This window comes from Schistocerca piceifrons, chromosome 2 (assembly GCF_021461385.2).
Source record: "Schistocerca piceifrons isolate TAMUIC-IGC-003096 chromosome 2, iqSchPice1.1, whole genome shotgun sequence".
In the NCBI taxonomy this organism is placed as follows: domain Eukaryota; kingdom Metazoa; phylum Arthropoda; class Insecta; order Orthoptera; family Acrididae; genus Schistocerca; species Schistocerca piceifrons.
In genome coordinates, this window is record NC_060139.1 from 282,469,602 (window position 1) to 282,482,960 (window position 13,359).

Genomic DNA, 13,359 nt, shown 5'->3' on the forward strand with positions numbered 1-13,359 from the left:
GGCAGCAGAAGTGATCCACGAAACTATCGTCCAATATCCTTGACACCGATTTCTTGTAGAATCTTAGAACATATTCTGAGCTCAAATGTAATTAGGTATCTTGAACAGAATGATCTGCTCCATGCCAACCAGTATGGATTACGAAAACATCAATCAAGTCAAACCAAAGTCGCACTTTTCTCATATGGCTTCCAGAAAGACGTGGGTCAAGGCAGTCAGGTAGTTGCTGTATTTCTCAATTCCCGAAAGAGTCTGCACTTATGCTTATTATCAAAAGTACGATCGTATGAGGTATCACACAAAATGCATGACTGGATTGAGAATTTCATGGTGGGGAGGTCACAGTATGTTATTTTGGATGGAGAGTCATCGACACGTCTAAAAGTAACTTCAGGTGCATCCCTGGGGAGAGTGTTGGATCCCTTGTTGTTCATAATGTGTATTAATGATGTTACAGACAATATTAATGGTAGCCTCAGACTTTTTGCAGGTGATTCAATTATCTGTAGCTAATTGCAGTCTGAATGGAGCTGTACAAATATTTAGTTAGATCTTGATAAATTTCAAAGTAGTGCAATGATTGGTAACTTGCTTTAAATGCTCAAAACTGTAAAACTGAGCACTTCGCAAAATGAAAAAACTTAGTAGCCTGTGAATATAATATTATTGTGTCATATTTGAATCTGTAAACTCATAAAATACTTGGGTCCAACAACTAGTAGGGTCATTAAGTGGAGTGTTCATATAGTCTCAGTCGTGGTTTATTGGTAGAATACAGGGGAAATGCAATCAGTCTGCAAAGGAGGTTGCTTACAAATCCACACTTGCAACACATCCTAGAATATTGCTCAGATGTGTGGGACACATACCAAACAGGACTAACAGTGGATATTGAATGTATAGAGAGAAGGGCAGCTTGAATGGTCACAGGTTTGTATGACCCATGGGAGAGTGTCACTGAGATGAGGTGTTGAAAGAACTGGACTGGCAGATTAATGAACATATTATATGTTAATGGAATAGAAGGAGTTGTCCAGGAGAAATGATTTTAAATTAGATTTTTTAAACATTGCTCCACTACCTATCAAACACTTTTATGTTATTGGGCAAATGATCAGATATTTTTATTGCTGTCTGTTGAGCTCTTTGCATATCACTCCCCTAGGAATCATGAACATAAGATTGGAATAATTACAGCAGACAGAGTGTGTTAAACAATAATTTTTCCCACACTTCACACATGAATGGAATGGGAAAATGCCCAATAACTGGTACAGTGAGATGTACCCTCTGCCATGAATGTCACAATGGTTTGCAGAGTATAGCCACAGATAGACTCAATGCACTTTTTATGCTAATTTTTCGTATAAAGTGTAATGTGCCTAATGCAGAAATAGGTTGATTAACAATACATTGTACGCTGTGGGAAAAAATGTTATACAGTACTACTGTGTTACAGTATACCTTAGCTGTTCATGAATATAAAAGGACACTACTTTTAATATGAAAATAGTTAGCCCTGACAATGCTGTTATGTGAAAGATATGATTGTTTTCCCCTTAAACAATGGTTTTACCAGGTGAGGTCAAGCATTCCAAAGAAATGCCTTACCTGCATTATTTTCTGCCAGTTTCAGTTGACTTGTAACACCTTGAGTGACAACATGACTTTGAACAAAAAGTATGCATTCCCAACACTTGACAAAAAGATTAAGGTAATCGAGATGAATGAGAAAGACGAAGTCTTTGTGGGCAACTTACATTTGCCTGGACCCATGTTGCAGTGTGAGGCTTCAAAAGTTGCTGAAGAGCTTGAGAATATGGAGTTCAAAGCATCTACAGGATGGCTGGCCAGTTTCAAAGCTAGACACAATGTCGGGACGAGTGAAGTGTGTGGGAAGCTAAGGATGTGCAAGAAAATGTAGCACCAGAATGGAAGCCAGTACTGCACAATCTAATTGTGAATTATGACGCAAAAGACATGTTCATTGCCAATGAATGGGACAGTTTTATCGCACACTCCCTTCAAAATTGTTAGCAATTCAAGGTGAAAAGTGCATCAGTGGAAAATGTCCGAGGAAAGACTCGCTGTACTGCTGTGTGGAAACATGTTGAGTGAACTGGAGAAGCCACTGGTGATTGGAAAGGTAGCAAAAACCCATTGTTTTGAGAATATAGACATCAGTAAACTTCGTGTCGCATGACAAAGCTATAAGAAGGTGTGCATTGTAAATAGTTCAATGGAAGAGTGGCTGGGCTCTTTCATTGCCAAAATGAAAAAAGGAAATCTCTAAGTTCTCCTTTCCATAGACAGTGCAACCTGCCACTCAGAAGTCAAGTTATCAGATTGAAATTGACTAAGTTCCCACCAGGTTCAACCAGTCTCTCACAACCCGTGGACCAGGAGGTTATTTATGCATTCAAGTTCCATTATAGGCGATTATTAATGTAGTCGCTTATTCTTTGCGACTGAAAGTGTGTTTGCTCTTGCACAGTCGGTTCCTGTCCTGGATGTAGTGAACTGTATTGGCTTAGCAGTAAGGGAAATAAAGCCCGAAGCTGTCATCAAGTGCTTGAACAAAGCAGGGTTTGGAAGTGATGGACAAGATGCTTCTTTACTCATCAAAGCTCAAGAAAATCCTGCAGCAGTTGCTGAATTAATTCAACTGAAAAACATTTCATGTAGTCCAGATGACTATGTTCAGAGTGATGACTTTCTGTCTACTCACTTCTCTTCTACTTTGGCAACAGATGTAATAGACATCAGCAACGTATAAAATGTTGAGGAGGGCACAAAGCAAGAGAAGGAGGAGCAAAATAATGTCCATAGAAAAATTAACACGCCTGAAGAAGCAATAGCATGCATAACAGTGTTTTGCAATTTCCAACACACACAAATTCTCCCAAGCAGGTGGATCTACTGTATAGTACAAAAAATTTCGTAGAAAAAAACAGTTCTGAACAGGAAATTCAAAGAGGTTTCCCTCCTTGGTATGTGGTAAAAAAAAGTGAAATGTAAATAAACAAATGTGTGTGTGTGTGTGTGTGTGTGTGTGCGCGTGCGTGCGTGTGTATGTGTGTGTGTGTGTGTGTGTGTGTGTGTACAACAATATATGAATCCGAAGTTAAAGTAAAAACACAGACATACCATATTATGTATCAGTTGGTAAAAACACAGACATGCCATATTATGTATCAGTTAGTATAATAATATAGTGTGTTCTATTGTACAGTATACAGTAAGTAAATATCTACCTACTGTACAAGAGTAAAGGTAAGTAAATATGTAGAAAGCTACAAATTTATACTTGTGTGCATAGCACTTGACAAATTTTTTTGTAACCTATTGTGTTCTGTGTAATCTAGAAACTTTTCCAGTTTGGAAAATTATTTTAGTCCCATGCGATTCCATTTTGAGCAAGTTGTACTGTAAATACTTAATGTATGATGTGTTGTTTTGTAATCTTAAATAAGGAAGCGTAGAAATTACTTTTACCTGTATACTTGTAAACTGACTTGTACAATGTCTTATGCATAAGCTACTTTTGTAGACAATAGGCCCAATAAAATATAATTTGCAGTCAGTCGATCCACAAAGATAGCAGTTGCAGACTTCACAGAATATGTAGTCAGGGTACTGCAAAATCAGAAACAAGTCTGTAGTATCTTCCTTGACTTATCAAAGACTTCTGCTTGCGTGTGTCAGAGACTTCTATTAGAAAAATTTAACCAGTATGGCATAAGAGGCAGAACAGTAAATATTATCAAGTCATTTATTGAAAATAGGCAAGAATATGTAGAGATAACATACAAACATGGGAACAGAATCGAAAATGTGCTTTCAGTATTCAAAGAGTTATAATATGGTATACTCTAACATTTGGTATTGGGACCATATTACTATTTATTCTATATGTAGATGACATGCCAGAAGCTGTAAAGGAAACAGTGATCATGTATGCTGATGATATATCTCCAGTAACCACCAGCGAATCTGCAAAGGATCTAGAAATTAGGACACGTTCAGAAATGGATTTGGCATACAAATATTTTGTGTGTGTGTGTGTGTGTGTGTGTGTGTGTGTGTGTGTGTGAGAGAGAGAGAGAGAGAGAGAGAGAGAGAGAGAGAGAGTGGGGGGGGGGGGGGGGGAGGATGCAGTCTTTTTATAAATGGAGCAAAAAAAGGAAATCAAACCAGACAACCTTGATATCGTTTTGAGGTGTCAAATATTTGAGAAGTTCATTGCAGCAAGTTTCTGTAGGTGATGGTAGACAGTTTCATGTTGTGGAAAGTTCGTATGAATAAAATCTGTTCAAAAATTAGCACAGATATTTTCTCCTGCAAATCCAATGGTCCACCTGCATGGCATACAGCACACTTCCTTGCACTGTCTATCTTGCGTGTCACTAATGAAACGATTGACGAGATGCTGCAAGCTGGTGTAGCAGACAGAAGTGACAATACAGTGCTGTGCAAGTCATGTGGTTTTCACGTTTAATTTTGTAACACTGTCAAAGTGTTTCCATGCTGGCTGCCAAAGGTGCTGTGTTCTGTGATACTTATGCACTTACTCTTAGAATAGTTTTTTATTCCTTTGTTAATTAGTTATACAGGGTGTTATAAAAAGGTACGGCCAAACTTCAGGAAACATTCCTCACACACAAATAAAGAAAAGATGTTATGTGGACATCTGTCCGGAAACGCTTACTTTCCATGTTAGAGCTCATTTTAGTTTGTTCTTCCACCTACGCTCAAAGGAGCACGTTATCATGATTTCATACGGGATACTCTACTTGTGCTGCTAGAACATGTGCCCTTACAAGTACGACACAACATGTGGTTCATGCACGATGGAGCTCCTGCACATTTCAGTTGAAGTGTTCGTACGCTTCTCAACAACAGGTTCGGTGACCGATGGATTGGTAGAGGCGGACCAATTCCATGGCCTCCACGCTCTCCTGACCTCAACCCTCTTGACTTTCATTTATGGGGGCATTTGAAAGCTCTTGTCTACGCAACCCCGGTACCAAGTGTAGAGACTCTTCGTGCTCGTATTGTGGACGGCTGTGATACAATACGCCATTCTCCAGGGCTGCATCAGCCCATCAGGGATTCCATGAGACGGAGGGTGGATGCATGTATCTTCGCTAACGGAGGACATTTTGAACATTTCCTGTAACAAAGTGTTTGAAGTCACGCTGGTACGTTCTGTTGCTGTGTGTTTCCATTCCATGATTAATGTGATTTGAAGAGAAGTAATAAAATGACCTCTAACATGGAAAGTAAGCGTTTCCGGACACATGTCCACATAACATATTTTCTTTCTTTGTGTGTGAGGAATGTTTCCTGAATGTTTGGCCGTACCTTTTTGTAACACCCTGTAGAGTTGCTTTTGACTGTTGTATGTTCTAATTGTTGGGTCAATTCTCCTTCCATGTAAAATGCCTCCAACATTCGTCATTTACCAACTCTCTGTACATCAGAATAAAGTGTTGCTGAATCTGATGTGAAGAGAGTCTTTTATTATATTGCTGGCTAATAATATGTGCATAGTAATTTGTTCAGACAGCCACAGACACAAGTCCTTACCAACAATGGTGATCATGACATGATAGAATTAGCCACATTATATCACAGGAAGGACCTGCGTTCAACATGATGTATGCATTGATGAAGCCCGTGCCTTCCGTATCATTTGCCACTATTTTGGCCACATAACTCAGCATTATGATTTTTGCAGGTGGAAGCAAGCTTTCTCTATGCTGGAATAATCACAGATGCAACTAAATTCACCAGCTGGATCAGAAATACGGAATGGAGATCGAAGATGTGATCACCACTTTGCCTACGATGAATGCAGATGAGAAGTTAAAAATGAAACTGACATGACAGGTTTCCACTTCACAGGAAGAAGACATCAGACAAGTTCTAACCCAATAATACACTGGCGACAAAAGATGTTCACAATATTTATGACACCTGCTGACTGAGGTGGACGTGGGAGCCGTGCCTGAAAGTCTTTTGCACACACTGTAGAGTAATTGCTCTGCCACCACAGGTGAAAGGCATTATTGTGTCACAAACCGGAATGCCCTTAGATGCTGTAGTGGAGTTATTTGACAAATTTTATGCTATAACACCTGCACCAGTGATACAGTTATGGTGGTGTGCAACAGCTTGTCGTTGCACATGGTAACACTGGCCGATTATGACATGTTTTCCGCCAGAGTGGATCTACTAACCAAGGAGATGGAAGAATTATTGACTAGGGGTGACTGCAGCAGAGACAGGGGTTGTTATTGCAAGAAATCAAGGAGCCGCTCATCTTCCTCTTTGTCGGCGTCAGATACTGACAAGCCCGCTGTTGGCTGATATCACAGCAGATTTGGGGACCTGGGAGGCAAGGTACAATTCTATGTTCACACCCAAATGCTGGTGGCAATCAGATGTAGACATGCTGATAAGTTTCTGGGCATCGTGTCAGTGCCTATTCATCAGTGACTGTAAATCTGGGCAGAAATAACTTGTATAAGGGGCATTCAAGTGAAACCCAGTCACTAGTGTAGAATAAGGGTAATGATTTTATTAACTCAAAAATGTAGTTATAAACAGTATACAAACTCAAAAATAGTCACCGAAACTGTTGGCACATTTATCCCATTGCGACACTAGCCAGTCGATTCAATCCTTGAAGAAACTAGTTGGCTGCTGTAAGATCCAGGCCTGAAACCAATCTCACACTTCATTGTGCAACCGATAACACAAAGTAACCAGTGGATCTTGTCAACAGTGATTCTGCTGTTGTCCAAGACTGAAAGCATTCACTTCCGCAACCATTTCCAGTGTGATGACACAATGAGCCTGGCCAGGATGAGCATCATCTTCTAGTGACTTGCGCCTCTTGAGGAATCTTTTGTGCCATTCCATGACACTTGAACAACTCAGAATGTACTCACCATACACAGCCTTCATCCATCGACACATTTCACGGCCTCCAGCTCTGACCGCCGTCAAAAATCGAATCACTCCTCGTTGTTCCTGGTTACTCGCCTGCATATTCGGTAGTGTACGATAACTTGTGTGACCACCTTCTCTTCATCGTGAAACCACACTGTCGCTATGCAGCATCAAACGGTGTGCACATATCAATCTTCCTACCAATAGATGGCGCTACCATACCCGCAGCTATGTGGTGCCACCTTACGTGTAAGGCAAAGGTAGACGCACTGACCGGGTTTTGTTTGAATGAACTTCATAGATACTGGTTTTTCTTAATGTGTGTTCCCGTGCATGAAGATGCCCAGCAAATGGATCTGTACTGCCTTCTGCCTGACTGTTGTCATAAATTCAGCTATACCAATGTACGGAATGCTATGAATCAGCCTGGACCTTGGACTACAGTGTGACTTAACATGGGATTTCGCGGTTGCAGACGTGTCAGAACCCATAATAGGTGTGGATGTTTTGGCACACAGTCTCATGCTGATCTTGCCGCTTGGTACCAGGTTGACTTGCCGCAAAAAAAGCGGAATTTGATGGCATGATTTGTGAATGTGTGATGCGGCTGTTGAGTTGGCCCTGGTCATGTCCACTACACTTAGTACCAAAGCAGAATGGTGGATGGCACCCTTGTAGTGACTGTTGGGCTGTAAAAGCTAGAACTGTCCCTGATTGTTATCCCGTCCCATTGCTTTGGGAGTATAATTATGCATTGTGTGGCATGACTGGATTCATTGTTTTAGACTGTGCAAAGGCATATAAGCAGATTCTGTTGGCAGGAGCACACACACAAAAGATAGCCCTTATTACTCCTTTTAGCCTTTTTGAGAGTTGGTTCATAACATTTGGCTCACGAGATGCAGCGCAAATATGGCAAAGATTCATCGACTCCAAGCTACAAGGGCTAAAACTTTGTTTTGCTTATCTCAGTGACATTTTGTTCTTTTCTATCTCTGTGGAGCAACATTAGCAGCATCTTATCAAAGTGTTCAGAAGATTGGAATGGATGGCATTGTTCTATATACCCCCAAGTATGTCTTCAGCCTGGCACAAGTTGGTTTTTTTGAGCCACAGCATCACACCATCAGGTTCGCTGCCCATGCTGGAGAAAGGTGAAGCCATTCTGCAGATGACCCGCCCAAAGACCTGCAGGGAACTACGTCATTCCCTCAGTGTCCTCAATTTCTGTTGGAGACATCTACCTCATGCACCAGAGTTGCAAGCACTGTTAACAGCGGCATTCACTGACACAAAGGGCAAGGGAAACTCACCAGTTTCATGAATGGATGAAATGATCTTGGCTTTTGAAGCAACTGACTGCACCACTTGCAATGGCATTTGATGCGAGTCAGATGGCAGTCAGCACGGCACTGCAACAACTTTGTGATGGAACATGACAGCCACTAAGATTCTTCTGGAATGAGCTATCTCCGTCTCAACAGAAATGGAATGCCAATGACAAAGTGCTTTTAGCGATCTAGGAAGCCATTAAATATTCACGATCTCAACTGGAGGCCAGAGAATCTACCATCTCTACTGACCATAAGCTGCTCGCATATGCCTTCCGACAAAATAACATGAATTGTTCACCTCGGAGGGACAACCAGTTGATCTACATTTCTCAGAGCAGCACAGATATAGAACACATCTCTGGAATATAATGGTTGACTGCCTGTCCCACATTGGGACCATAACTCGTTTCATGGATTTTACAGAACTCGTGGCAGCACAACAGTCAGACCAGGAGCTGCACGACCTGCTTAAAGACTCTGAAACATCGCTGAAATTTCAGACAGTAGAGTTTCCTGGTGCCAACGCTAAGTTGTACTGCAAAGTTTCCAGTGACAAATCTCACCCTTTCCTACCCATGCACTAGGCGTTGGATTTTGTTAATAGACATTACTTGCACCATCTAGGAGTTGGTGCAGCAACACGACAATCAGCAAAGTCAACAGATGTGCATTCACCAGTCGGCAATTTTCTGGATACAACAGCTCAATTTGCACACATTCATATCAGTTTGCTCGGCCCCTTACTTCCAAGGAATGGCCAACGTTAGTTATTAACACTGATAGACTGCTTCTCCCACTGGCCAGAAGCTGCACCAGTAGACATCATCTCAGCAGAGACCTTAGGTTCCACCTTTGTTTCTAGTTGGGTGTTACACTTTGGCTGCCATTAGCATGAATCCGACAGTGGAGTCGGTGATATTGTATGGTTACAGGCTGTTTGCTGGTAAGAACAAAGATACGACTTGCAGAATACCACAGAAGCAAACAGCCTCTAACTATATAACATTGCTGGCTCTACTGTCAATACAGCTGTCAAGCAACATCATTATGAAATAAACTGTCATAATTAAACATCTTCACAAATAACTGCTCCAGCGAAAGTTTAACACCTACTATAGCTCCACCAACAGCAAAGGACCAAACTTATATAGTAATGTGACAGCATCTGAGACATCGATGTCATATGGATGTCAAGACCACCTGATATATGTAACAAACCATAATTCTATAATACATTAAATTGTCTAACTCAGAATTTAAAATATTGTACCAAATGATGTGCTTTCCACAGATAACCTGAAGATGGCAATCGTGCCAGAATAGGCATATTGTAATAAACGATATATTCAAACACAGCAGCATTTTGGACTCATAGCATAATATATAAATTGTAAAATTTCTGCACAGTCTTCTTACATTCTGCTCATTAAATAATTTAAATATTTGACTACATTGACTTATATTGGTATACAAACTTAAATATTTGTCATTTTTTTACATCATTGTTTTCATACTATTTTGTTTGATACAACTGGATGAAAGTCAGTGATTTCAGCTATGACCTACAGTTGCCCTCAGATCTATTTTATTCTGTGGTGTCATTTGGAGGCTAGTTGCCATTTTGGTATCATATTTTATCATTTCTTATTTACAGGTTTTTGTACCTCTTCTATCAAACCCTGGGAATCACAGAGGATGGCCAAAAGTTGTGGCAGAGGATATACAAAGACATATACATGAACTCAAAAGCATTGTGTATGAAGTTAGAGGAAAAATTACTGGCCATACACTACTGCCAATGCCAGCTGGAGTGGAGAGAGTTCACCAAGCCCTAGTTGATATTACTGAGAGGTACAGGCTTACCCGACTGTGTAACTCTTTACCTTATCTGTTAAGTTGCTGCTGAAGTGACTTGTAATACTTGTTACATAAGTACAAAAACAAAATAAGTGATGGCAGTCCACAATGAGATGGCATATCTGAACTGAAGCTGGCATAGGGCTACCAGTGAATTGTCTAACTCAGAATTTAAAATATTGTACCAAGCTCCCACTGCCTCTGGGGTATTGCCCTTCATATTTACCTCTCGTCTTCCTCATACAAGATGGGCTCTCTCAGCTTGGATCCTGAGTGACATAACTTCCTCCCTCTTCTCCTGCTTCCTCGCCCCTCTGTAGTCCATATAATTTTGCTTAGTCATCATCATCATCTTGGACAGTTTCCAGCCACTGGCTGGGTCTGTCGGGAACACAAGCCTCTCCATCGTGTTCTGTCTTTCCACCATTCCTCCTCTTCCACCTTCGTCCAGTTCTCTCCTCTTCTCGTCACACATTCCTTCACTCCCTTCACCCATCTATCTCTTGGTCTTCCTCTGGACCTCTTCCCCTCCAGTTGCAGATCAAACATCCTCTTTGGAATTCTTCCCTCATCCATTCTCTTCATGTGTCCATACCACTGCAGTCTTGATTTTTCTATCCTGTCCTGTACTGGTTCCTCCTTTAGTCTTTCCCTCACATACACATTTCGCAATCTGTCTCGTCTTGTTACACTCAACCTGCTCCTCTGGAACTTCATTTCACTAGCCTGTATTCTACTTTTGTCGCTTTTATGCATTACCCATGTCTCACTTCCGTATGCCAATATGGGGACAAAGTAGGTTCGGTATATAATTCCCTTGGATTTCTGTGGCGCCTCCTTGCTCCAAATAAGCCCCCTAATGCATTTGTAGAACTGCCCTGCTTTTCTGCACCTTTCATTTATTTCCATTGCGTTTCCCCCCTTACTTTCAATCATGCTTCCCAGGTACTTGAAGTTCTCTACCACTTGTAGTTTTTCCCCTCCACAAGTTATATCCACATTTGGCCTATTCTTCTTCCTTGTTGCGACAATTATTTCACTTTTCTTTGCAGAGAAATGCATTCCATATTGTGCTGCCGTTGCCTCCCATACATGTAACTGCTCTTGCACCTCCTTCTCGCAATTTCCCCATAACATCAGGTCATTGGCAAAAAGCACTGCTTTCATTTTATGATCTCCAATTGCATCTGATACTTGCTGTAGGATTTCATCCATAACAATAATAAACAATAAAGGCGAAAGTGCACTTCCCTGTCACAGCCCATTTTCCAGCTTGAGCCATGCAGTACGTTCCCTCCCCACTTTCACACAGCTCTCACTTCCCTCATACATTTTTCTGACTTTTCGTGTTATCTCTTCATCTATCCCTTTTGCGTTCAGCACATCCCAGAGCTTGTCCCTACAGATACTGTCATACGCCTTCTCAATATCTAAAAAGGCCATGATTAAGTCCTTCCCGTACTCATAGTGCCTTTCCTGCAGTTGCCTTACCACAAATATGAGGTCCGTTGTTGATCTTCCCGGTCTGAAACCATACTGCTCCTCTTGCAGTCTACTTTCAATACTGCTTCTTATTCTCTTTTCCAGGATCTTTTCATAGATTTTTCCACAGTGGCATAGCAGGGTGATTCCTCTGTAGTTCTCACATCTCCTTTTATCCCCTTTCTTGAAGATCGGGACTATAATTCCTTTCTTCCAATCCTCAGGAATTCTGTTCTCCTTCCACACCACCCTCAGCACTCTGTATAGCCACTGGGTTCCTACTTCTCCTGCTGCTCATATCATATCCACTGTTACTTCGTCCCAACCTGGTGCCTTGCCCCCTTTCATCCTCTTTATGGCTTCTTCCACTTCATTCCAAGTTAGATCATCAATTTCCCCACTATTATAATCGTCTGCTGCCTTAGACTCTCCATCGCTGTTAGTTACCTGCTTGGCGGCATTCAACAGATCTTCAAAGTACTCCTTCCAAATCTTTTTGAGCTCATGCATTTCCTCCACAACTCTTCCATTATTATCCATGATCCTCAGGCACTCGCTTCTGTCGTTCCTCTTATTTCTTACCATGGTGTAAAGTACTTTTTTGTTCCCTTCACTGTCCTCTTCTAACATTCTTGTCCATTTTTCCATCCACTTCTTCTTCTCCGCCCTTACTATGGTCTGTGCCGCTTTCTTGCTTTCCTTATATTTTACCCTAGCTTCCTCTGTTTGGGTCTGGAACCATTCTCTGAAGGCTTTGTTCTTTCGAAGTACTGCCTCTTTACATATGTTGTTCCACCATGGGGTTTCCTTACTCCTCCTCTTTGTGCTAGTTCTTCCGCACACAGTCTCAGCTGCCTCAACTGGAGCCCTCTTAAAATCTCCCCACTCTTCTTCCACTGTTCTCTGATCTTCCTTTGGCAGCTTCTTCCTGATCAGTGTCTGGTACTGGGTCCTCCATTCATCCTCTTTCAGCATCCATGTCTTCAACCTTTTCTCCTGTATATCTGTTGCCCTCCTATCTTTTTTCTCTCTCAGGGTGGCTACCAACAGCCGATGGTCACTGTCTAAAGCCTCAGATGGAATGACCTTAACATCTGTGAGGCTGCTCATCATCTGCCTATCCACTAGTACATAGTCTACTACTGAAGTTTGGGACCAGTCTCCACTGTACCAAGTTATTTTGTGGCTACTTCTCTTCTTGTACCAGGAATTTGCGATTGCCAGCCCATTCCTCTTGCAGAATTCCAGCAACAATTTTCCTTCTCTATTTCGGTTCCCCCAGCCCTCTGGTCCCATTATCTCCTCGAATCCTTTCCTGTCTGTGCCAACATGTGCACTGAGGTCCCCTATTATAATCTGATTACCGCCATCTAGCTGCTTTTGCATGTCATCTTCAAATTCCTCCTTCTCCTTTTTTGTACACCCCACCTATGGGGCATATGCTTGGATGATTTCAGTGCTTTTTCCTTTCACTCGTACTCTGGCTTTTATCATTCGATCAGTGACACCTTCCACCTCCTCCTGCAGACCCTCTCTGACCACTATTGCCACTCCATTTCTTCCCCTCTCATTTCCTATCCAGTACAGTTTACATCCTTTACTTAGTGGTTGTTCACCAACTCCTCTCCACCAAGTCTCAGCAAGTCCCAAGATGTCCAATTTCGTCCTTTCCATCATTTCTACAATTTCTTCTAACTTCCCAGTTACGAGTCCTTACGTTTAAGGTCCC

At 41.6% G+C, this 13,359-nt stretch overlaps 1 protein-coding gene across 1 annotated transcript in view; it reads left to right on the forward strand.

The window, feature by feature from the left end:
* Nucleotides 1-13,359, forward strand: part of LOC124775330 (dynein beta chain, ciliary-like) — a 702,744-nt gene that overhangs the window by 15,241 nt on the left and 674,144 nt on the right. The window contains exon 4 of the mRNA XM_047250162.1: nt 9,946-10,142. Coding sequence (XP_047106118.1) covers nt 9,946-10,142 — 197 coding nt within the window. The remainder of the gene's footprint in view (nt 1-9,945; nt 10,143-13,359) is intronic.